Raw genomic sequence first — 27212 nt, 5'->3', positions numbered from 1 at the left:
GTTCCACCACATCCCAAAAGTGCTCTGTTGGATTGAGATCTTGTGACTGTGAAGGCCATTGGAGTACAGTAAACTCCTTGTCATTTTCAAGAAACCAGTTTGAGATGATTTGAGCTTTGTGACATGGTGCATTATCCTACTGGAAGAAGCATCAGAAGATGGGTATACTGTGGTCATAAAGGGATGGACATGGTTAGCAGCAATACTCAGGTAGGCTGTGGCATACAAATAATTCTCAGTTGGTACTAAGGAGCCCAAAGTGTGCCAAGAAACTATCTCCCACACCATTACACCACTACCACTAGCCTGAACAATTGATACAAGGCAGGATGGAGACATGCATTAATGTTGTTTTACTGCCATTTGAGTGTCAGAGCTGAAATCGAAATTCATCAGACCAGTCAACAGTTTTCCAATCTTCTTTTATCCAGTTTTCTCAGCTGAAAACAGTTGCACCTGATGTGGTCTTCTGCTGCTATAGGCCATCCTCTTCAAGGTTTGACATGATGTACATTCAGAGATGGTATTCTGCATTCCTTGGTTGCAATGAGTGTTTTTTTTTTACTTTCTCTTCTGTACAAAAACCAAACCATGACTCCAAAATCAAGGTACGTACTAAACTATAAATTTTAGTAACCATTACACCCCTACCATAGAGCAGTGCCACACAAAAAGACAACCAACTAATATAGTATTTCCATCCTCGAGCCATTCACATGAGTACCAACAAAGAGAGTGTTGTTTAAACTGAACGTGGAACATATGTGGACCATTCACAGAGCTGATGCTTCATCATTATACTTCCATTATAATCAATATACTAATTCTAACAGAGTCAGTCAGTAGTGTGGACTGGTATTGCATTTTTCACATTTTGAGTGCACAACGGTCTAGCTACTGCAAAGACACATTCCACAGCATGTCCACTCCTCCAGTGGTCCACATACATTTGTGTACATTTGTATACATTTAGACCAGATACAACAGACTTTTGTTCTTGAAGGATGCTCACAGCTCTCTCAACGCCCTCAAATTTAGCTTTACAGGTCGCGCACGCACGCACACACACACACACACACACACACACACACACACACACACACACACACACACACACACACACACACACACTCACTGTGTTTTTCTATCTTTGTGGGGACTTACCATTGACTCCCATTCGTATCTAACCCCTAATCCTTACCCTAACCAAACCCTAACCAAAACAATGCCTAACCCTAAAGAAACGTTTTTGCACTTTTACTTTTTTCAGTAACAACAACATGGCCAAGAAAACACTGTTTAAACTTGTGGGGCCCGAAAGATGTCCCCACAAGTGACGTAGTTTTTGGATTTCATTAGTTGTGAGTACATTTTGTCCCCACAATGTAGCAAATGCTAAAACACACACACACAAACACACACATGTGTGTGTCTTGCTATCATTGTGGGGACATACCATTGACTCCCATTCATATCTAACCCCTAACGCTTACCCTAACCTTAACCAAACCCTAACCCTAACCAAAGCAATGCCTAACCCTAAAGAAACGTTTTTGCACTTTTATTTTTTCAGTAACAACAACATGGCCAAGAAAACACTGTTTAAACTTGTGGGGACCAAAATGAGGTCCCCACAAGTGACATAGTTTTCGATTTTCCTACAATTGTGAGGACATTTGGTCCCCACAATATAGTAAAAACATGGGCACACACACACACACACACACACACACACACACACACACACACACACACACACATATATAGTTGTGACTCAAAGTTTGGCTGGTGTTTGGGAGATTTAACGGGAGGACGCTGGCATTTCAATAAAACACAGGGATGGTTTATGGTTCACCCTGGGCTCAGCTCGGTCACTTAGGAGCCTCATCCTCTCTGGTTATTAATTCTCTATTTCAGAGTGTGTGTGTGTGTGTGTGTGTGTGTGTGTGTGTGTGTGTGTGAGAGAGAGAGAGAGAGAGAGAGAGAGAGAGAGAGAGAGAGAGAGACAGTGTGTGCATGTGATTTCTTGCCTACTCCCTTCCTCAGCCATTTCAGCTTCACTTGTACTCTTTTCTGCTTGTTCTCATTCCTCTGTCTGTCTGAGATGAAGACATATGAGGGCACTCCCTGGAGGGTTCAGTGGTGTGGTTGTGGCAGTGCAATAAAGAATCTGGAGGTCAAGTGTACACCGATATCCTTGGCCCTTCTCCCTAGCACTACACACAGACACACAGAAACACAAGACACACGCACATACACACACATGCAAACAGGTCAAATGTACAACGCTAGAGTTGGTTACATGAACCAGAAGGCCGTGGCTGGCATGAAGCAGCTAACATCTAAGAGGTTTGTGTGTGTGTCTTTGTGTGTGCATGTACATGTCTGTGTGTGTGAGGGTGTTGTACCCTCTCTTCCAGTAAAAACCACCAGGGACCTTGTTTGTTGTCTGCACCCCACAAGGGAAACACTGTCAGCTTTACAACCAACCAGTTCACACCACACACACACATGCATGCACACACACAAGATTCTGTCTGATAAACAAGGTCTGTGACTTAGTGTGTGATAGTGGGTGGACTGAACTTTTCCACCTTTAGCGTGTGTGTCTGTGCAATGTCTGAGAAAGTAGTATGATGGATCCTGAAGGGCTTTTATAAGCCCAGCAGGTCCAGCCCAGGACCTGACACTGACTGGTGCCATGTTACTGGACACTCTCTCACACACAGATCAGTCAGTGGTGCAGCCGTTAAAAATGAGACTTTTGTCCTTTTCTCTAGGTTATTCTTTTTTTAATCATAAATGATCATTTTACAATTACATGAATATTTGTGTCATTGTTTATCATTGTGACTTTTGATCTCCAGACCAATGACTCCTTGTGCTGAATGAGGATGTATTAAAGTGAACCTCTTTATCAACCTGTGTTGATTTCTATATTTTAGTCACAAATCACAGATAAACTCATTGATTATTTAAGGTAACAAATGAAGCACTCAGAGAGCATAGTATGCTGCCAAGGGTGTTCATTCCTTGTATGATTTCTGATGGATAAGTCCCAGAAAGTCCGTAGTGATGGATTTGTAGTAGGATCGCAATCACATGATTGTCAGCAAGCAGCTGATGTTGTGTTCACTTATTGTCATAGTCACGCCATGCCGTTATTTGGCAATGATGCAGAAATCTTCAACAAATCTGTGGATCCAGACTGTAAGCCACATCACTGCCTAAATCTCAAGAGGTGGTCTTTGTGTCATTTCTGACCTTTACTGAAAATTTTGTTCAAATCCGCTGAGTAATGTTGTGCACAAACAAACAGATTAACATAAGGATAAACGTACGTCGATCGTCACATAACTCCGCCATGTTCCTTGGTGGAGTAATAAAAATATTAAGATATTAAGAAAAACATTGATGCGCAATCGTAGTTCACACAAAAATCAGTAAGTTGTATTAAAATCTTTTATTACAAATTCTTCATTAGCCTCTTAACATCCACCCTTGCTTCATTTTTTTTAATTATGTAAATAGAAGCAACAGAAACAATTATATTTCAAATAACTTGGAATTAATTAATTCATTTGACTCATTGCCATTTTGAAGCTCTGTCCCTCCAAAATTACATTTTCACCCTAACATTGCACTCACTTGACATACCATGGTGCATTCAAACTGCCACTTCATTTCAGCCAATCATTAATACACTATATACAAAAGACATGTTTGAGTACTAGGTACCCACCCTAAATACAAAGCAAGGAACTATTGTTGCTGTGATACTGATATCTTGTTTACGTAACTTAAACTATGAGGCTTTGGCCTGTCAAATGATGCATAACTGAAATTTTGAATGGGCTAACTGAATTCACAATACAGCAGCACAATTCACTCACTCTGCATTCAGACCAGTGAGTGTTATATTTCACAATTTTTTAATGTACAGTGTTTAAAATGTCAACAAAAAAGTTACTACTGAGCAATCAAAAAGTAGCATATGTGACATCAAAAATTAAAGAAACAATATGTCTTGAGTGACAAGAGTACTATGAAATCAGACCTGAATAGCTGCGGCTGGACTCCAAGTGAGGAAGACATGGGAGATGAAGACTAATATGCAGATTCTAGGACACCTATTTGAATGATATCAGCCCATTAAAATCACAGATAGGACCCATACAAATGTTCCAATAGGGGCCTCATCTACCATCTAGTAGTCCAGAAAATGCATCATCCTTTATCTGATCGTTCTGATAAGCAGAAAATAACCATGATAACGTTGGCAACCTCTTGCAGTTGTGTGAGCATGAGCATGTTAAACCTCCTTTTGGAGTTGTCTCGAGGGATGTCCTAATTAAGTTTCCTTTGCCCCATTCATATTGAGTATCTGTTGACACCGAGTCCCAATCCAGTAATATTATCCTCAATAACAAACACTTCAAATAATCCCAAGAACTCCAGAAAAAAGCAACTGGGCTTGTGTCATTAGTTCTTGAAGACATTTCATCAGAACTAAAGAACGAAAAACGAGAAGTCCAGCTGCTTTTTACTAAAGCTCTTAGAAGTACCATGACCTGGATGATGAAGAACCCACAAACACTTAAAGGACAATAAAGTTATTAAAATCAGCTTAGTGTATAAGCTTGGCAAACGGAATAGCTCTGCAGTGCATTTAGAAGAGAACTGCATATCTGCACCCAACCTGTCCTTCACTGTTATATGAGTGGTTACAAACCTTGTTGTAAAGCTCCAGTAGGGCACTGATAGACTTGTAGTGTTGAGGGTAGGGCTTACTGTAGCTTCAAGACCCAACCAAACGAAGCAACCCAACAAGCAAACAAAAGAAACCCCCACAAACGATAATCATGATTCAAAGTAGAATTTAAGGCCCCAGGGTGAAAGCAAACTGAAGTGTGCCTTCTCCAATCTATCCAATCCTTTTGAGCCTGTTTTCATAGATTAAAAATGGTTTTTTTCACAAATATTCTTTGTATGTGCAAGTTGTGGAGTTTCAAAAGAAAAATGACAAGTAAATTCTGTGGCCGTCTATGGCAGGCCTGATCACAAATACCACAGCAAAACATTTTTACATGAAGTCTGAGCTGTTCTAAGAGTGAAGAGGTTACTTTTGGGGTTTGCTTTCGGCAAACTCTCGAGACGATTTCTGAAGATGTTTATTTTTTTCTGTCAAAAGCTGTAGGAGGCTCATGGAAGTAAAAAGTCCTGGTGAGATTTGCAACAAAAAAAAGGGCAAGAAAATTACATCCAGCTTGGCAAATATTGGAATTTCCTTTTAAGACTGAATATGGCATCCTATAATTTAACGTGTATCTTGTGTCTTGTGCATAACTATAATTTTTTTCTTTCTCTTTCTGTATTTTTACAGCAACATGCAGGGAATGAGCTGGGTCCCAGTAGAGGTGCTTCTTACAACAGGGGGGACTCCCAAACCTAATATCCACAACACAGAGCCTACTGCTGTAAAGGTGAGCCTCCACATGAAAATGTGAACTCTTCAATCATTGCTTTTATGAATATGATACAGACCAACCATAAGTTATGCCAGCTGTATATCACATGGAGAGGTCACAGCACTTTATTGTTACAGTGTAAATCTGGTGCAGGTTTATTTGGGCAGTATATCTGAATACTAAACTGGTAACACGATATATAGTGGAATAGGAGATGAAGTCTGGGATATCAGTTTGTTAGGGAGGTAAATTTAAATCCACTGTGTATGTACAGTATATGCAACATTTACTGTGCTGTATTTGAACATCATATAATACCAAGTCATTACTCAGCTGCCTTCTGGCATGGTGGTGACCGCTTTGTGTGCACGCACGTGTGTTTAAGTGTGTATACTAAAGATCTGACGGGTGACAGCATTGTGCAGCATTGCAACATAGCTGCTGGCTGTGTGTGTGTGTGTGTGTGTGTGTGTGTGTGTGTGTGTGTGTGTGTGGGTGCGCAACCATGAATGTCAAAGATCTTTTATCCAAACCCTTCACCCCCACCCAATGCAAATACACACACACACACTCACACACGCACGCACACACACACACACACAAAAAATGTCAGGGTGTCATGCTGAATGACAGCAACGAGGGCCACAATCCGATTTGACAGGGCGAACTTACATCACTGTACAAGAAATGATATTAACACATGTAGACACCCAAATAGGTTAGTGAAGAACTAAAGCATTAAATTACATTAAGTACAAATAATTTAGAATGTTAATATTATGGGTATGCATTGTGCACAAACAATTGCACCTAATCTAATACAATGAATGCAGGTGTGCTAGCAACGTGATAGCAGTCATATTAAGATGAATGTAATAACAATGGTACAGTTGCAGAGTAGGACAAGTAGGGAAGGTGCTCTGTAACATCTGCTAACTGTAACAGCAGGGTTTTGTTTTAAACTTAAACCACGATTCTTTACCAAATCTAGCCAAATAATTTTGGTAATAATCTTAACACGGAGGGAAACACAGCATTTGAAACCAAAAATCAAACAATAATTAAATCAAAAAATTAAACTATAATTACGATCTAAGACTAATCCCTAACTTAAGTCTCCTGGGTAAAAAGTCAGCATATTTATGCATCCACCAACCCAAAGATTTATGCTTAGGGATTTTTTTTTCTTTTTGTGATATCAGCACATAAAATGACTTTTTCTTGTTGTATCAGCTTTTAATTTCTGTAGCAAGAGTGTTTGGTTCACCCAGTCTTGTTTTTTTTTTACTGCTGATATTCTTCTTTTGATTTGTTTTTCAAAGCAATTTTCAAACCATTATTTTTAAAAGTACTATAAATCATGCAGTTGATTTTAGGGAGATTTGAAGCTATCTCTACAGTGAAGATGGACATCAAGATTCAGACTCAGTTCCTTTCATTTCGTTATTTATTTGGAGGGGACAATGCATATTAATGAACATACAATCTCATAGGTTTACACAAAATTGCAGTAAGTAAGCCAGATTTAGCACAAGTGGTGATTTCCATCCGCTGTCCATTTCCATCTTTAGCTGTAGTTCTGCAGCTGGGATTACTAATCTCTTCCATGGACACGTGGAGATTTTGTCCGGCATCAACAAGGTCCTGCTTTTTGCAGCAGCAGTTTTACTCCTTAGCAGCAGAGAAATGAGCACAGGAACTTAAGTTGTTTTCTCAGGTATGTTGTCTCTCAAGATGGTCCTGCTGCCTTTCTGCCTCTGCCTTTACTCTCCGTACCTCATCTTCCATTTGATTTAGCTCCTCAGCTATGCCCTCGGGTCCAATAAATACGACTGACCATCACAACAAAATGACTTGCAATCGTCTTCCTAATGGTCCACTGGGTAATCTGCCATTACATTTAGCTGTTGAGCTTACACGTTAGCAAACCGGCTTGTGTGGTTTGAAATGCCAGTGTTTAGGTCAGACCTAAAGACAAAAGTTCAAACTCCATCATGGAAGAATCTTTTTTTTTTTCTTTTCTTTTTGGAGAGGTGCTGTGAACTTGCATCAGTGCAAGTCAGTCAGTTTCCTCAAATGTCCACAAAGGAGGTGAAGACTGCAAAGTAAGCATGATCTATAGGGTCTATAAAAGGGCCACATTACTACAAAATATACAAACCAGAATAATTATTTAAAGACATGTCCAGATCCCTTCTGTAAGACCAAATACTAAAGACTAAAATGTTTCCTTACAAGTAAAAGTTAAAAAAAACTTCAAAAGTCTGAAATTGTGTGTTAATATATTAGATGTAAAGCTGCTACTGCATGTTGCATTGTAACATCACCAAATCAGCATCTTATTCATTTTGTTGGTTTTTCACAAGCATTGTAACAAGTAAATTGACAGTCTTCACATGCCATTTGCTATTGTGTCTCACCAAATCTTGCAGATTGCAAAATCTGAATGCTTCTTTGAGAAGCTGAATACAAAAAAATATATATTTTCCAGTGCAAATTAAAGTAGAAATGGCAGATAGCAGAGAAATAAATACCTGAACAAATCTTCCAACATTAAGAAAAACAGGTGGAGAAAACAATATGTGGACTTATAGTTTACTGTAAGTGTATGATATGGGCTGCCATTAGCCTTCACCATTATTTATTTGTGGTTTTCATTCCAAGCAATCACTGTTACTTCAATGGATAAACCACCTTAAAGCTTTTAAAATGTTCAAGTCCTTTTTGCTGTTCAAACTCATGAAAGGATTCCTTCAATAGCAGCAATTCTAGGAATATCTTCTCATTCACCACATCAGCAAGTGTGTCTCCATCTTCTTTCCCTCAATCCTGTTCACATTGTGCTGTAGTGCCAATTATACAAACATCTTTACAAAATCAAACTGCTGCCTTCTCATTCCACTTCCCTACAGGATGAAGCTTTTCATAATTGGAAAGATAGCTCTTAACAAGCGCTGCGTTCATTTTTCTTTCCTCCATTATGTCCCTCCACAGATTCACCTCACCATCTCCTCATCCCTGTCATTTAGGGAGCTCTAATGTGTTAAATGCGAACAACAAAGACAGGATGTCTTGCCATTTTCTGCTTCCCCACTGTTTCCCACGTTGCTGTAGTAGCTAAATTAGACCGAGCCAAACGCAGAAATTAGAGCTCCAAGGCCAGATGTGATATTTGTTTTTCACATCACAGCGTCAGGTAGATGTTCAAAAAAAAAATAAAAGGAAAATCAAAACTGCTCCCTCATTGGGTTTGGGACTCATTTTGATTCGCCGATGGTGGCCAGCTAATCATTTGATCCTGTTAGAAGAAGTGAAGATGTTTTTGTGTGTTTGTGTGTGATTCTGCCAGGAGAGTTAACAACTGCTGTAAATAGGCCGGGGCTCGGTTTCTTGATTTGTGCACAGCCGCTGCTATGTGTGTGTATTTGTGAGTGTGAGTCGTCTCACTGGCTGTTTTTTCCCTATAAAAGCAATTTGCCCCATGCTCGGGCTAGGCAATGAGCAGATGCTACCATTGTAAATGATGATGCGAGGGGCCATAATAAAGAGTTGATAAACACAGAATTACTGCTGGGCTGTGGGCATGCAGAGAGAGAGAGGGAGAGGGGAGGAATGGGGAGGGAGAGAAAGTGAGAGGAGAGGAGGGGTGTCACACACAATAAAGCAGGGTGAAAACGTAAACCGGAGATATAAGTCTCTCAACCTGTTTTATGTTTAATAAGTATAAAGCAGAAGGAATGGGCAAATGGGTGATTATGAAAAGTTATTAAAAAACCCTTTTTATTTTCCTGTGTAGACATTTAATAAAGACACCATGAATTTGAATGCGTGAAGATCACTGGACTTGTTGTGAGGGGTATTATTTAACCTCTGACAATAGTTGTAATAGGTTGTTTTGAGACTCTGAAGGAACTTTTAGAAGTCAGATGTTCCGGATGTCATCTGTCCAATAAATAGCCATCATCATCACGTCATCCTTATACATGTGCAGCACTAGGGACCTGCTCCACCTTCTGGAGACCTCAGTAGGCTGATAAAACCACATTTTATGGTAGCAGAGCCATGATTCTGCACTTGCAATGGGTCAAGTCAGTGCACTTCCACCCAGAAGACTTCAGTTTCAGTTCCATTTCCAACCACTGAGATATAGATATATACACTACTGTTCAAAAGTTTGGGGTCACTCAGACATTTTCATGTTTTCCATGAAAACTGACACTTTTATTCAAGTGCTAGCAAAATTGTACAAGGGTTTTCTAATCATCAATTAGCCTTTCAACATGATTAGCTAACACAATGTACCATTAGGTCACAGGAGTGACAGTTGCTGGAAATGGTACCCCTATGTAGATATTCCATTAAAAACCAGCCATTTCCGGCTGAAATGATCATTTACCACATTAACAATGTCTAGACTGTATTTCTGATTAATTTAATGTTGTCTTCATTGAAATAAACTTTTTTTTTTTCAAAAATAAGGATATTTCTAATTGACCTCAAACTTTTGAACAGTAGTGTATATATATTTTGTTGTATTTTCACTTTCACTCTCACAGACTGATTTTACTCTTTGTTTCCAGTGAGTGTTTAAGTTTAGTCATCAGTAATTCTTGGTTCGGTTTAGAAGAGGATCATAGTTTGGTTTAAAACGTGTTGCTATGCTTTAGTTCTAAGGTAAAAAGAAATCATGACAACTCTCAGCATGTACTTGTTGACATAACTGGGGTTACTTTTTGCTTATCAAGGATCACAACGGATGGTGACACCTAATAAGCCTACTATAAGATGGATGGGGTCCATGCTTTCCCCTATGTTTGGGAGTATAAGCTAATATCAGCCATTTAATGTGCTGATAACATCCAATGAGGTGGCACAGCATTGTAAAGTTAACTATGTGTGGACCTTATGCGAGTTATTTTTTCCTTTTTTTTCTTCCTGTTCTGAACACAACATAGCCAAAATCAATCACACCGTTTTTGACATTCTTCTTTCTAATAGTTGGTTCTTAACTCTTCCTCCTTAATGATGACATCACGCAGGTTGTAAAAGAAGGCAGGTTATGATTGGCCAATTATCAGCATGTAGTCTGCCCATCTTTATGATGCCATGGGGATCATTCTTGAGATGTAAGATGTTTAAGCAGAAACCGTGTGTTTCAAAGTCAAGACAGGTACTTAAAATGTAAGGAGCTTTATTAAAAAGAGGGGGTCTTTTGCTTGTATTGTGTTAAATGTAGAATCTCATGTTTTTTTTTTCTTTTCTCCATTCTGAGTAATAACCTCACATGACTTATTTAGGGGAATTTACATAACTGCATAAGGTCATGTTTTATTGTTGTGTTGTAATAGCAAGCTCTAAATGCAATTAACATGGTTTACCATGGGAAATCCTGAGCGGTCTTAATACATATTGGTGCAATAATATTGGCTACAGAAGCTTTTTTTCAAATATTTTGACACTGACGGTTATAGGCCTGCAAAATCATCTCTTTCTTTGTCATATGTCTCACACAGCCTTCCTTTTTCTCCTTTCTTTTTTGCTGGAGGACTGTTTTGATGCCACTGTATACCAAGTGCCTTGTAAATGCAATGACCTCTGACTCATCGGGGACCTATGAGTGTATGTGTTTGTGTGAGAGCAAAGCTATGTCCCCAGGATGTTAGTCAAAGGGCTGCAATGTGGACCCTTTGAAGAGCCTGTTCACCAAGTAGTGTATTTTTCTTCATCCTCCTCTGAACATCTCCAATCCCACCCCGCATTTGATGTTTATTGGACATATTGTATGACAAAACACGACAAACACAGAAATAAGGATGGGATGGGTGCTTTTGTGGACACATACGCTTGCTTGAAAACCTCCTTAGAGAGTGGACAGAGATGGTAGGAAGGCAAAGGGAGGATGATTGAAAGATGAAGATGCAGGCAAGAAAGCTTAGGAGAGAGAGGGAGGGAGAGAAAGACATAGCTGGAGAAATAGAATGGGTGAGGGAGAATCTCCTCCCTTCGGCAACAGTTCTGGTGCGTCTTTCATGTCCTCCATGCTTGGAGCTGAGGCTCTATCTCCTAGCAGGGCCTGGTGTACATGTGTGCAGCTAAGTGCTGGCTAATTTCCCTTTGGATCAACCAGCCGTAGCCTCTGATTTCCCCAAACCAGTCCTCCAATACGATTGACACCACTGCTTCCATCCTTCTCTCTGTCTCTCTGTGGATGGGTTTGTTGCAGTGATGGCCAGTCAGGAACAAATTCTATACATTGTTGTCTTAGTGTGCTATAGACACTGAATGGTGTTGCTAGTAGAAAGCACCCCCTCCACCCCACCCCACCCCACTCCCAAAAAAAAAAGAAAAAAATGAAACTAGAGTCTACCAACCTGTCTCTGGAGCTCTTCAGTAAGGAATTACAGGATTTGCTTTCATTTAATATTTTTGGCCATCGACTTCTGTTGATGTTCTGCTTTTTGGCTCGTATCATTAATCATTGTGACTTGGAACTCACATTTCCATAATGAATAAATCAGATTCAAAAAGTCTATAAAGAAATAAATCAGATATTTCCTTTCTTTACTTTGTCTAAACATGTACAGGTGAACATGTCACATGAATAAACTGCAGGAGGTGCCAAATTCTAACTCGATCATTCAGGGGATTTGGAGTTAACAGACATCGTAGGTAGAGCTTTGTGTTGCTCAGTTCAAAGATTTATCAATCCCCTCAGCCAGCTTTGTCTGTGGATGCACATAAGATGGGAGGCAGTAGCCTAATTGTTTTTGGTTTGTGACCCTAAATGTCTCTGATTTTAAATAAAGTTCTTAGAGAGACATTTTGTAGTTTATGACCTTACTCTAACTGATGAACAGCTGATGGCTTGTGAGCCAGATAATGTTCCGAATTGACAAATCTGTGCAATTTTTGTTTTGCAAAAGCGACAAAGACCATTCGCTGTTCAAAACCACTGCCATAGAATGTACATGATCCTGATATTATTACTTTTTAGCATTAGTTAATTTTAAGAGATGTACATACAAGGACTTGCTCTGATTGTACACTTCAAAGTACATTTCAAATTCTTAAGGAGATTCAGTTACCTGCTGCTAGAATAACACACACACATTTCCTCTTTCCATAGCGGGTAATGCAGGTGCCAGGTTGTGATAAGGAAGTGAAATGTGTGAAATAAAAACAGACTAGCTCTGATTCTGAACCCCTTTTAATGTGAAAACATGTCAAACTTTACAATCAGTGCTGTCTCCTAAATAGTATAGTTGTATACAATGAAGTTGCATTTTGAATTATTTATTTGTAGAAAAGGTATTTTCTGCTGGATTACATTCATTTATGATGTATCACACATCTGCACCACATCAATATGTTTTGCCTTTTATGTTATTGCTTTACTGTTGTTGTTTTTCAGCCAACCAATCATATAATCGATGGGGCGGAACTCATCATCCTCCGGGAAACCCAGAAAATAGAGAACAAGCTTCAAACATATTGTGAAAGGCTCGTATTTTAACCCAAACTGTGGCATTTTCCTAAACTGAACAAAGTAGTTTTTGTACAAAAGCATAACCAAACAGTGTGTGACAACCAAAAATAAACCAGTGAAAACAAAACTAAGAACAATGGTTCCACACTGGACCCCAGCAGTCTTCAGTCTTGTTGATGACTATGAACGCCATCTTTGTTTGGACTTTGTGGCTTCTTCAAAGTGGAAGCTTTTCCTGTTCATCATATCTTTAGAAGGAGAAAATACTTTCCTTAAAAATGTAAAACAAATAAGGAATGGAGTTCATTGACCTAACAGCCATGGAAAATATCTACAATGCACAAGGCCCTTTTGAAATTATGGGTCTGTCTGCTTTGTGAATGTGCCTGTTGTGGCATAAAACCTCTTCTTATAAGTACATCAGTACGAGCTTATTCTTGATATGTATCCCAACCATACAAACCAAACCAGGCTTTGATGATCTCTTTTGGCCCAGACCCCACTAGTAGGTTTAAACACTTCATAGACATAAAGGTAAATGGGAGGAAGTGTTGTCTTGGTGGACAACACACATTAAATGTGTTACAATTGACTATAATCATTTTTATTTTGGAACGCATTTCATTTTTATTGTAGCAGACAGCTTAGAGTGACTGCTTTGGGTTATATCCTACTGTACAAGCTGTCATGCTTGTAAATATGGGTGATTTTATATGACATCAACTAGTCATGAAAAACATCTGAATCAGCTGAAGTTTTAAGTATAACCAGTTTAGTATATTTAATGAGGCCATGCAAAATGTTATGTTTCAAGTCCCCACAGCACATAGGGATGGGCTGTAATTTAGAATCGGGACTCGATTACATGGAAAATATTCAAAGTCTGAAGAAAAATGTTTTTGTGGCTCCATTTAATATGTTACATTTATTATACAAAAAATATACTGAGGCAGTCAGGTAGGAGGATAGTTTTGATAGTTTTTTAATTTAATAACCCTTATGACAGAATGTTCATGTTCAAGAATTTATTGGGATCTCTATTATACTTTGACAAAATGGTGATTATATATTATTAGATTTAATAAAATAAAAAAGTTAAAATACAGTAATCTTGCTAGTTCACACACCTCCATTGTGAGGACATGAGAGAGGCAGGATGGCAGAAAACAGTCAGCACTTTTTCCTGTGTATTGTTACTGCATGCATGTGGTTGATGTGGACAGTTTATACTTGCATACATTTATCTGGAGTGTAATTCATATAGATCATGTTTTATTGTCCTTAGGCGTATGTACATCCATAGACTCTCAGGATATTACACGCTGCTTTATTCAATCTCTCAACTTCAAACAGGAGTAACACACAGCGCTGTAGTGGGAAGATGACAGAGAGAGGGAGGGAAGACAAAGGGTGGGAAGGTGGATGAATAAAAGCAATAACAAATCTGAATGCTGCTTCCAGCCACAGCCGAGTTTAGGAGGAGTCTGGAAAGGGGAACATATTCCAATGCAAATAACAAAATGGCTGCCTTTCATCAGCGCTTATTTCATTCTGTTAAAAAGGAAAAAGAAAAAAAAACAAAAAAAACAAACAAAAAAAAAATGCAAAGTGATGAGGCATATGTCTAAATCTGTGCTTCCAGCAAGCCTTTTGATATGGCAGAAAATGTCCTGGGGTTGGATGATAGACAATGTGTGTGCTACACTGTGGATTTTTGAATTTGACTTTTCTACTTGTTTTTTTTATTTTTATCTCTGTTTTTAGTCAGAATACCATTTAAAGACATTTTTCACACAAATAGGGCAATGTGTGAAATCCATAATTTCTGCATAAGATGTTTTCTCTCTGCAATCACAATAGAGCATTTATGCAAAACATGGGAGGAAGGTTGACTGGCTAAATTGAACACAAAAATCAAATTGACTGCAGTTACAATGAGACAATATTGGCTACTGCATCACTAAATAGGCTGGTAATTTATGCATTATGCAAAACTGAATGTGGGCAAAGTATTTATACAATGTGCATTTGTTTTCACCCAGTAGGTCAAACTGGAACCCAAATGCAGAAGTTTGTCATGTGTTTGTCACAGTATATGACATATTCATCTGAAATTACACTGATACACGACAATGCACCCACAAGTTAGGCAGTCAGGAAAAAAAGCTGGAAAACAATCAACTATCCAAAATAGAAGTTCCCACCATTTTGCTTGTGATCCCATTCGATGAAATGGAACCATACATGACCCTACTGCATACATATGAGCTATGGGGTAAAATAACACCAACACGGGAACCATTTATTTCATATGCCGTCTCTGTAGAAAAGCAGCAGCATTGTCAAATGTACTTTGGATTACTCTGTTTGTGTGGGTAAAGGCCCTTAGTCCAGCAACCCACTGGTCCCTATAGGAGCAGTAGCAGTAGCAATGGTTGTAGTATTAGTAATAACTTGCACACATAAACACATACCCAAGGTCCATTAGCAGGCTGGCCAGCTGTCAGAGAATATGTGTTTTGTTTGCCTCTGCAGTTGCAGCCAATCACCGAGCTTCGTTTGATGCAATTAAAGAAGACGTCAGTACTGTGCTTTCATTGGCCAAAAAGAGCACCACGAGAGCACAGAGAATGCATTTTACCGATGGAGACAGTAATTAGCACATGCTGGTCATTAGTACACACAGTCCTATAGGTACACACACACACACACACACACACACACACACACACACACACACACACACACACACACACACACACACACACACACACACACACACACACACACACACAAGGATGGGCAAGCTGCCATCTGAGGGGTGTTTGCTGTTCATTTCAGTCGATGTCATATAAAGAAGTGAAGCATACACACATCCCAGCCATGATACTGTGTAACAGTGTGTGTGTGTGTGTGTGTGTGTGTGTGTGTGTTTGCAGATTTATTAAAATGACTTCTAAACATGGCCCATTTCTTTGAGGGTCCCATGAAGAGGTCCTGCAGTGAGCCTTTTAATGAAGGATCAGAGCAGACCCTTCTAAGACGTCAAACAAAAAATCTCTCTCTCTGTCTCTCTCTCTCGCTCTCTCTCTCTCTCTCTGTCTCTCTCTCTCGTTCTCTCTCTCTCTCTCTCTCTCTCTCTCTCTCTCTCTCTCTCTCTCTCTCTCTCTCTCTCTCTCTCTCACACACACACACACACACACACACACACACACACACACACACACACACACACACACACACACACACACACACACACACACACAGGCATTTGCCATAAACCACCCCCTCCCAATAATCCCTCTCACTTCTAATGGTAGCCATTTGCCATTCATTAAGATCAAAATGCTGTTTTCTGCCAGGACAAATTGCAAAGCTATTCCATTCACAGCTTGAGAAAGTCCTGACACTCCGCTGGGTTTCTTTGGGCTGTTTGAGCACCCAAGCAGGGCTGGCTAATGTGGCTAACAGGCTCTGAATTGTGTGGTGTGGTAAAGAAGAAGGAAGAGGGAAAGCTGGAGGGGGAAAAAAATGGGATTTTTTTTTTCAATGTTTCCTGTGCAATGTTTTAGTGCAGGAGTTTAGCATCTTTTGTCAAGCTGAAATAAGATTTTCCTGTAGCACCATTTAAGTGTGAGAATACACAGCAAATTCATTTTAATAGCTTTTCAACAACATATGAAATATATATATATATATATATATATATATATATATATATATTACTAATGTAAACACTATTGAAAGCAATGGACTGAGATCAGTTTAGAAGTGAAATGAGGACTATTTGCAAACTAATCATTCTTGAATAATTCAACTAGAAGTAAACTCATAAAAGTGACACCAACTTTTATTATTATTGTGCACATATTCTCATAATGTATTTAGACAGGAAAACTATAGTGACCATCTTTAAAAAAAAAAAAAAACACACATACATCTTCAAGTACAAAAGAAAATCCAGTATAGCAGCACATACTATCCTCAAAAAGGAGTGAGTCAGTCACCAGTAGCTGAACAATGCATCACTCACTGACAACTTTGTTAGACACACCTTTGTAGTTCTAGGTTTCAGTACATGTTGACAAGATTGCCTCATACAGTTGTTCTAAATTTGAAGCTGCACATTCTTTCAGCAATTCTGCTTCTTTACCTCTTTGCAAAAGTGCTCCATTGCATTGAGATGCAGTGACTGTGGATGCTGTGAGCTATGTATAATTTGCAGTATAACAGAAGATCCTGCTGGTGAAGCCACAAGAAGTTAGGCTGAGGGTTACTTTTAAAGAAACAGCAAAGTTCCAAAGTGAGAGGAGACACTGGCATTTTCCCCCATTCTGAGCGGTGCTATTTTAATTATGTTCTTGTTTTTCTTCAACAAGCAAACATGAGGTGGTGCAGTGGCTGGCCAGAAGCAAGGAGGTTCTTGTTTCGAACCTGCAGGTCAGATGGGCCTTTCTGTGGAGTTTGTTCTCCCTGTGCTTGTGTAGGTTTTATTTCGGATGCTTCAGTTTCCTCCCAGTCCAAAGATATTTATGGTAGATTAATTGGTGATTATAAATTGGCCATAGGCGTGAGTGTGAGGGTGTATAGTGGTTTGTCTCGTTGTGTTATTCCTGCGATGAACCGGGAGCCTGACACACACACACACACACACACACACACACACACACACACACACACACACACACACACACACACACACACACACACACACACACACACACACACACACACACACACACACACACACACACACACACACACACAAAGTACCTTCCATCAGTGACTTCCTCAGTGTCTGCAGCAGCCTCTCTGTTTCCTTATTCCCATTGTTCTGTATGTGTTTTTTTTTCTTCTTGTGATCCTCCAGCAGTATTGTGTATGTATTCACGCACACCCTGAGCCACAGTGTGTCTGTGGTCGGTGTGTGTGGTGCAGGTGGGTGAGGGGGTGGTAATTAACAATGACATCTCCTGAGCCAGGTCTAATCAGTGCTGTCTTCTCCTCATATGCTATATTTATCTCTCCTCTCTTTCCCGGCTATCATAGTTATTATCACTTCATCTCTGTCTTTATTTACCTCCTCTACTCTCTCCTCTACCAGCCCTTTATTTCTTTTTCACTTATTCTCTGCAAAGATATGATTACAAAGAGATAACAGATCAACACAGGCTACAGATGTTTCCACTCACAATAGCTTGCTCACAATATAGTTATTCTCTTCTTTAATTCCTTTGAGAGAGGAAGATGTACAAGATTGATGGTTTAATCAGGTTTTTGAAAGCTTTGGTAATTGGAAAATTATGTTCTAACACTAATTTGACAGTCAAAGGTTAGGTATTTCACTGTATGTGCTATATGTGTGAGTGTCCCACGTTAATTATAATTTTCCTCTAATTTTGCAATATTGTGAAGATTGAGTCTTCACTCAAGTCCTGAATAGATATGTACATACAGCTAAATGTGTTTTTTAAACTGCACAGTAGACACAGTAGCAGTGCGCCACAGTTTTCAGACAAGATGTTCCAATCTGATGTTGAGTTAATTTGGGCATTAATTTGGTATAATTGAAATATGTACACAACCCAGCTCATTTGTGGTATGAATTGTCCATTGCATTCAAAGCTTGTAAATAAAAAAGTAGAAATATGCTAAAATAAGGGTACTTGGACAAAGAAGACTTTTTATACCCATGGTCCTTGAGTATGCACCCTTACAGATGACAGAAAAAAACAAAAACAAAAGCAACAACAACAAAAACCTTTTTTTGTGTGTGAACACACTCATGTTACAAAGTGTTGAACTATTGTTGAGTGCTATTAGTCTATTAACATGGTTTATACCATTTGAATTATGATGATTTGTGCTGTCAAATGATGCATATTATCCCCAATGAGCATTAAGGGGTTTAGGCTAAATAGCTACACTGGTTGTGTTTTCTCTGTTTTTTGGAATGAATTCTTTACAGTCACCAAATGCATGTGTTAGACATCAAACTCCTTCAACATTTGTGATTATTCATCATTTATCTTAGCTGTCAAGGACAAATGTTTCATAGAGAAGGAAAAAATAGAAATAAATGCTGAGGTAGGGTTATCTCGTGGTCAGATAAAGCTAAGGATCCAAATACAGTGTCTGGCTTTGACCAAAGTCCTTGCACTAATGTGAAGTTATTGAAACTGGCAGACATCCTTGAAAAGATGAATGATCAATAAGACAACAACCAATCAATAGAACAGACTTTGGCTCATGAACCTGATCGTATCTCACTTGTTGGGCAACACATCAAGCAATCCGGCCAGTTGGGTTTGCTTCTGTTTTCCACACAGGTAGATTTTTGATTCCAGTAAATCCATGGAGAGAGAAGAGAGAAGTGTGTTTCATGGTCAGTTTGGTCACCTAATTTGATATAATAATACCTTCTTAAAATTATCTGATTGCCATGATATTGTAAAAAACTGAGAATTTCTTAATGTCTGAGACACACATACGAACCAATTATGAATATAATTCCTGGCTGATGACTGATTGGATTGGTTCCTTTCCTGCTTCTGTTAATTGGTGTTGAGTCTTTGAATCCAGTCGTTGTCCTGTCAGCCTCTCCATCCAGGACCTCAGACTAAGTAAGCTTTTAACAGTGTATAAACAGCACGAGTTAATGGCTGCCTCCATGTTTGTTTTGTCAACCTGCAGAGGTCAAGTGAGTGCTTTTTTGTCTGTCTACTTGATCAAATATTTTTTGCTATATCATGACTGTCAAAGACCAAAAAAATCTGTAACAGTTGGTGGAAACAGTTCTTATGTGATTTATCCAGTCTTCGAAATTAAATTCTCCTATAACTTTTAGGGGGGTTTGGGTTTTTTCCTCTACATTTTGGTTATCATTATAACAGTTCAGTTAAAAATTATTGTCATGGCACAGTCAGAACTGATAAAGGTTTTACACCAAAAATGCAGATAAATCTCTGACAAACCTTTACCGTTGAAGACATTACAACAGAAGTGACAAATGGCAGTGTCATACCTCTCTTTAACTGAAGCTTTTAATCAAATCAGGAGATAGTTTTCCCAGTTGTAAGTCAATTGTAGATGTTCAAGTATGCTGTACATTTCTGTATTTGATTACTCAAATTGTAGCTTGACTAGCCGGTTATAGGTTGTGGGTAAAAGCCTGCCGCTGGCTGATCATTTCAGTCAGCATTCCCTTTCCCCTCCACTATCAATGTGTAAATGTTTTCTTCACCTGAGAAAGAACAACAGCAACCTCCAGGTAGCAACCAATCGCACTGAAAATAAAACTGAAACCGAATGTTTAGTCAAGCATTTGGATCATGCAGTAAGGCAGCTCTTCAAGTTTTGTTTGGTGGTTCATCCATTTTAATTACAGTGCTTGGCGTGTTCTTGTGTGCAAATGTTCCAATACAACAATTCCACCATTACAATTTTTGGGTTAACACCGAAGAGTCTTCCTTCATTTAGCCCTAGCCATGATGAAAGCGACTGGTTTCACAAATTACAAACAACCAGACCACTTGAAATGATTTTACGGGTTTTGCAACAAGCCAGAGCATTTTTCCCCTGATATCAGAATGATAGTGTGGTGCAGCCAGACTATTATGTTCTGCAGAATGGAGTGACTAAACAAGACTTCTTAAATTTGTGTAGATACTTTCCTGATTTGTCCAATCTTTCTTCTTGTCCAAATTGTCGAAAAAGCTTAGGTTTAAAGTTCATTCTTGACCTTGGTTAAGAAAATAATCTCTCGACAAAGTGCTCAGAAAAAATGGAAACTTGATCATTGAGCGACTAATTTCGACTGACAGTTAGGCAAAATCTATCTGCTGATGAGAATAATATGATACAAAAGCTCCAGAACAGCTGCTAAATGCACCTTGTCATGGTTTGTTTTCTCAAATGCTCTTTCTTAGATCAAAAAGCGACCTTCGGACCTCAATTTATGATCAGTTTTGTTGAGACTGTGTGAGAGATGTTGATTTACTTCTGTGGAAATGTTGACTTGTGGTGTCACTATAGATTGCATAATGTTTGAAAGTGTTTGAATGCTTTACAAAGAGTAAGGCAATTTGCATCTCCATAAAAATTCACATATTAACAGTTTGCCTTGGTCATTGTTCCTGCTAGAAATGGCACTCTAATACTTGATGTAAAACAGTAAAGACAAGAGGAAAGGAACCACAAGGATGCAGGATTTAGTGGTAATCACATTAAATAGAAGACGAAAATAAGATTCTTTGCAATCAGCCACAGTTTCCAGTCATGTATGTTAAGTCAAGTAGAAACTAAATTGCCTGTAGGTGTAAATGTGTTTGCCTGTGTGTGTGTTAACCCTGTGACAGACTGGTGACCCCTTTACCCCAGTGCATGCAGGGATACGATCTAGCCTTTTGCGATCCAGCAAGGTAAGTGGTTTCATGTTTAATGGATGGATGAATTCACCAAGAATCCTCATTTTAAGTGACCCATGAATACAATGACACATATTTTACGCATATCAATGCAATTAATTGGGACAGTGAAAAAAATAACTTGACATATATATGTAACGGGTCAAATTAGAATCCAGGCGGATTTTAAATCCGCCTAGGCAGAATTAGAATTTTGATTTCGCCTAGGCTAAATTGAAATTTTGAAATTTTGAATATGATATGCTCTGTTAATGTAATTATTTGTTTTCCCTAAAATTATGTACCTTGAAATTTGGTTTTCGATACAAGGTAAATAATTACTTTAGAAGTAATGTCAACTTTTGTCCTCAACACTGTTAAAACTATTTTGACACTATGTTGTCAAAATAGTTTCTGTTTTTTTTTCCATATACTCTATACCAAAATCTTGTTAGAGGGTTAGGGTTAGGGTTATTCTTTCTAATATACAGGCTATTGACATATCAAGATTGAAATCCGTACAACAACCATGGTAGGATTTTGATTTCATCTCGGCGAAATCAAAATTCTAATTCTGCCTAGGCGGATTTAATATCTGCCTGGATTCTAATTTGGTCTGCGACATAAACATTACCACTCATAAAACCACAAATACAACCACAGACTAAAAAAAATAGATTTCAAATATTGATATTTGCAACAGGGTAGCATGAATAGACAAATGGTCATGTCTTTGTTTTTAATCCATTTTGGCTTCCATGTAAAACCATGACGAGATGATATTTCCACTTTAAGTTAATATAGGCTCCCTAAACCACAATTTCCTTCACTGGCAAATGTCTTTTTAAAGTGTGTGTGTGTGTGTGTGTATCTGTGTGCATGTGTGTGCACATGTGTTTGTGTGTGTATGTGTGTGACCTGCTCATCACCTGCCAGCAGAAGGCAGGGTTGTTGCATCCTTTGTCTTCAACATCCCCCCACCCATTCAGATCCCTTCTGCACACACGCACACACACTCGGGTACACAACACTCCATCTCACAAGACTCCAAAGTGTACTGAGTAAGAGGAAAGCAGAAGGATGGGGGAAAGCAAAATGAAAGCGTGTGTATGTACATATATGTGTGTGTGTGTGTGTGTGTGTGTGTGTGTGTGTGTGTGTGTGTGTGTGTGTGTGTGTGTGTGTGTGTGTGTGTGCGTGCGCCTGGCACTGATCGGGGAACATGATAACCTTGTCTTCATGCAGGTCTAGGGGGTTGAGCAGAGTGGAGCATGAAGTTTCAGTCCTGCCAAATCCTGCTTTTTGAAACACACATGCAAACGCACATGTGCACGTGCACACACACACACACACACCAACACACACACACCCACACACACACACACACACACACACACACACACACACAATAAGGCCCCAGACACTGAGAAGCATGCAGCCAGGTCCAAATGTGTGCATGGGCACTGGGCCAATGTGTGCTTCTGTGTGTGTGTGTGCCTTGATGGGAAGCCAAAGAGGGATAGGTATAGAGGTTACAGAGGTAAACAAAGGGAGAAAAGCTTTAAAGGCGGGAAAGTGCACAAGGTTGTTCGGTGGGTCAGTCTTTACATTTTTACAAAAATCGCCCAAAAAAAGAAGTCAATCGAGGCTAAGTTAAAAGGAAGAGAGAGTGAGTGAGAGACAGAAGAGAACTGAGTGTCTGAAGTAAGTGTGTGTAGGACAAGAGTGATGAGGAAGAGGAGAGGAAAATGTAAGAGACTGTACAGGAGAGGAAAGGAAAAAAGTGAGAGGAGCAAGTCCAGAACACAGGGTCTGTGTGTGAGCCAGAGAAACGGAGTGTGGAAAGATGAAGAGAGTGTGTGTGACATAAGGAAGGAGGAGAGGAGGGCAAGAAAGAGAGCTCGCGCAGGAGGAAGAACGCAAAACAGCATAAAGTAGGGAGAAGAAGAAAGAGACAAAGTGAGAGAGAGAATATGTGTATGTAAGTGAAAAAATGAGTTAGGGGAAGTACAAGTACAGAAAAGTCTCCCCCAGCGCCCACCTGTCTAGCTGTAATGGAAGCCAAATGCTGAAAGGCCTGGAAGTTACATCTCTGGCTTGCAGCAGTCAGGATAGTCTGAGCGATGGTATCCTGGACTCCAAATAACTCCTGCTCGCCACCGATTACATTCCCACTTCCTGCTCAGTCCCACAGGCTCAGGTCAGATAATACTCAGGATTTCTGCTTTCGTGTATTTGATGAGTTTGCTGTTACGACAAAGTTGAGGACGCGTGTGCTGCCATGATGGAGAAGGCACTCAAATATTCACTCATACAGAGTATGTCTGAGACCGCCACATCATCAGTAAAATCAATATTTAACTGAAAAAATTAACAGTCTATCTGGACTATAAGTGCAATACATAAAGGTTTTTCCAGAGGCCACGTTTCCGTAGAAGTCGTGCTGGAAATCTTTCTGGGTTGGACCTAGAAACATTTCAGTATCACTTTCAACACAGCACAAGTATGAACTGAACCATCATGGATAAGCATGCACAAGCAGCGGCACTTTGAGATGTGTGATGTGATTTAAGGAAGGATTTTTCCACTTTTCAGTAAAGGGGCGGCATGGCTCAGTGGGTGGAGTGGCCGTCTTGTAACTGGAGGGTTGCCGGTTCGATCCTCGGCTCGTCGAGCTCATGTCGAGGTGTCCCTGAGCAATAGCCTAGCCGCGCTAGACAACCCACGGCAACAAATTTAATTCTCTGGCAGGGTGGGTCTAGTTACCCTCCATAAGGCTCGAGGCTGGATTCTCCTAAAACTGGCCGGACGAATCACCATGAAGTGTAGAGTCAGAAGGCGGGCGTAACTAAGTGACGACAGAGGCGCAACGATTCTGACAGAAACAACCGGCGCACAATAAACAGTTATCTTTCGACTCGGCTTTGGCCACAGCCCTTAAAGATTTGAAGCTAAAATTCAACTTGAAAGTTAAACAAAGGACGGCACTGAAGTGTTTCATTGAGAAGAAAGACGTATTTGGACTTATGCCGACGGGATATGGCAAATCCTTAATATACCAGTTGGCTCCGCTGGTTGGGAAGCTAATGTGACTTAGCCACAGTCCGCTGGCGCTCTAGAAACTGTGTCTGCCTATTCGTTGCACTGATTGGTTGTATACCTACCCAATTGCTGCAGAGTGATTTGAAAGACAACCTTTTAGCCCGCCTCCCTCCCTGTCGAGCGGCCCTAGACCCTTGTACCTTCAGAACATGGGTCTAGCGTGGCTAGGCTACCTGAATTATTGTTTTTAAGTTTAATACTTGCAACCTCAGACATACGCAAGATCCATGTGTGTCCCCAAAGAGAGAGAGAGTTGCACACATTTGCACATAGGACAACAGTGCCAGTAACTTAATGAAATTCTTAAAATTAGAAATTGACCCCTAGACAGCATGTAGAGTGTATTAGTCAGGGCCAGGATTCGATGGCTGGTCACACTGTATAAACCCCCATGTCTCCACATCAGACAGGTGAGCTGTCACACACAGAATGCTAGTTTAGTTTCCTTCTGTTTAGGGACTATTTTATTGTAATTTTCTACAACAGCATCAGATAGCGGTAGGATCAACCTGTCTCGAGAGAGAGAGTTGCATGCATTTACGCACAAAACAGCAAAAGCAAGAACTTCATTACTTAGGTTTAGCGATGATCCTGGCATGGAGAAAGGGCCAATCAGGATCTCACAGCAGGTGACACTAAACTTTTTGTCACCTCAGACAGGTGAATTGTCATGAAGTCGAAGTTTATCAGAAGCAGTTGAAATTTTTTTGTACATCACGGCCATCCTCAGGTTGTGTCTTGACTTTTCGGTTTTACTGTTTAAGAAATCGGCAATTAACTGGCCTGTTAGTTTACTATTAGTCTGTCATTGCATTATCATATTTTGTACATTATTGAACAGTCTTGCGTGAATGAAAAGTTTCATGTGCGTAGCTCGGTGCTCTCTGGTACTCTGGGTGGATGTATTATAGCCATGAGGAGCATTAATGTAAAAGTGATGTCTGAATGAGTATAAAGTCATCATGTTAAAAGATTGATGAAGCCAGAAATGTTCCATGTCTAGACGAGGCTTTACTGAAATAAACCAATAAAAGTGTAAAAGTAATTTTTACATGGCAAACTGTTGTATATGTAGTTTCTCTATGTAAAGAACTGAGCAGTGCAGAATTACGAAGAAAGGAAAGGAAAAAATGTTTAATTCTTCTTAAAGCTTTGAGACAATGTAAATACTACTGATGTAAGACATCTGATGAAGAGCCACAAATCACATTTCAAAGCTACATGCAGACAGTAGACAAATGACAGTAAAAAATATATGCAAAAATTGCAATACACTTAAAATTAAAATGTACACTCACCTGCACATCTGTCTAGTCATGCGATTATTCTATCAGCTGATCATGTAACAGCAATGCAACATCAAAAATTGGCAAAAAAGGTGAAAATCTGATGATTGTTGGTGCCAGACAGGCTGGTCTGTGTGTTTCTGAAGTTGCAAATCTTGTGAAACATAATGTAAATGGAGTAAATGGGTTATCACGTCAGACGTTTATGTCAGGTTCCATCAGCCAAGACTAGAAATCTGAAGCTGCAGTGGGCACAGGCTCATCAAAGCTGGACAGTTAAAGTTAGCCTGGTCTAAGGGGTTTCCATTTCTGTTGAGGCTGCAGATGGTAGGCTCAGAACTTGCCGTCAACAGCATGAGTACATAGACTCAACCTGCCTTCTGTCAACAGTCCAGGCTGGTGCTTGTTGTGGAATAATGTGGGAAATGTACTCTTGGCTCTTTGGGCCCCTTAATAACCATCAGTTTAACAGTTTATTTAAATATTGTCACTGGTCATGTACATCCCTTTATTGTTTATTGTTTATTGGACCCCCATTAGTTGTCACCATGGTGATGACTATTGAGCACAGTTAACCATCTTTCAGTGACTCCCTCCAACAAGATAATGCATTATGTCACAAATAGGGCTAGGACTTCAACGCATTAATTTCAATTAATTAATTACAGCAAAACAAGAGAAATCAGCTGGCATCCTCTGGTGCAGACAAATGGAGTCAGTTTCAAAGTACGAAAAACTGTTATTCCTTTAATGATCACTTGAGGCTGGATCCAAAGGTGAATCTATCCAAACAGACCCCATATTGTTATGTTCGATTTTGAAAAATTAACATGTTAGCAAAACCATTTTAGACACTATATCAAATTTTCTTGTTTGTGACATCTGTATGGAAGTAGAATTTCTATGTAACTTATCTATTTAAACTGTATAATCTAACTAGAAAAGCACTCAGAGAGTGCAGACCTCCGCCAAGGATAGAGAGGAAAACAGGAAACTCATGCAGTAAAGGATCATAAGCTGGAATCAAACCTGCGTCTCTGACACAGTTCTGTTTACAAATCACCTTCTTAACCAATTGAGCTATCTGGACACCTTGCTCCAATTTGTTGGACGACATACTAACCTATGATGTTTTTGTCATATTTCAGACCACATACTAAAACATACTAAAAAATTCAAAGTGATCCAGAATCCAGAATCCTTTCCGGATTGCCACCAAAATGAAATCAGCTCTTCCTCCTACCATAGTCTACATCCCCTCAAAATTTCATGTGAATCTGCCCAGGCGTTTTTGAGTTATCTTGCTAACAGACAGACAGACAGACAGACAGACAGACACACAAATGCCGAGTGTCACATAACCTCCTTGGCGGAGGTAATAATCTAATTATATAAAGTTATGCATGATTCATTTTGAGTAGCAGGTGGGCACCATGACAGGATAATGCATGACCCAGAGAGTTTT

At 39.5% G+C, this 27212-nt stretch overlaps 1 protein-coding gene across 42 annotated transcripts in view; it reads left to right on the top strand.

Annotated features, from left to right (window-relative positions):
* The window catches only part of LOC110961245 (uncharacterized), a 557011-nt gene that overhangs the window by 241672 nt on the left and 288127 nt on the right, over nt 1–27212 (top strand). For 40 of the 42 annotated variants that reach the window (XR_007947017.1, XR_007947023.1, XR_007947020.1 and 37 more), the window contains one exon: nt 5384–5483. Coding sequence is in view for 3 of the 42 variants with exons in the window: in XM_051959633.1 (XP_051815593.1) it covers nt 5384–5483 (100 nt within the window). In the remaining 39 variants the exon portion in view is untranslated. Of the gene's footprint in view, nt 1–5383; nt 5484–21311; nt 21375–27212 lie in introns of all 42 variants that reach the window. The other 2 variants (XR_007947022.1, XM_051959618.1) reach the window with 1 other exon arrangement.

This window comes from Acanthochromis polyacanthus, chromosome 15 (assembly GCF_021347895.1).
Source record: "Acanthochromis polyacanthus isolate Apoly-LR-REF ecotype Palm Island chromosome 15, KAUST_Apoly_ChrSc, whole genome shotgun sequence".
Classification (NCBI taxonomy): domain Eukaryota; kingdom Metazoa; phylum Chordata; class Actinopteri; family Pomacentridae; genus Acanthochromis; species Acanthochromis polyacanthus.
Note: the sequence above shows the minus strand (reverse complement) of the source record. Positions and strands in the feature narration are given on the sequence as shown.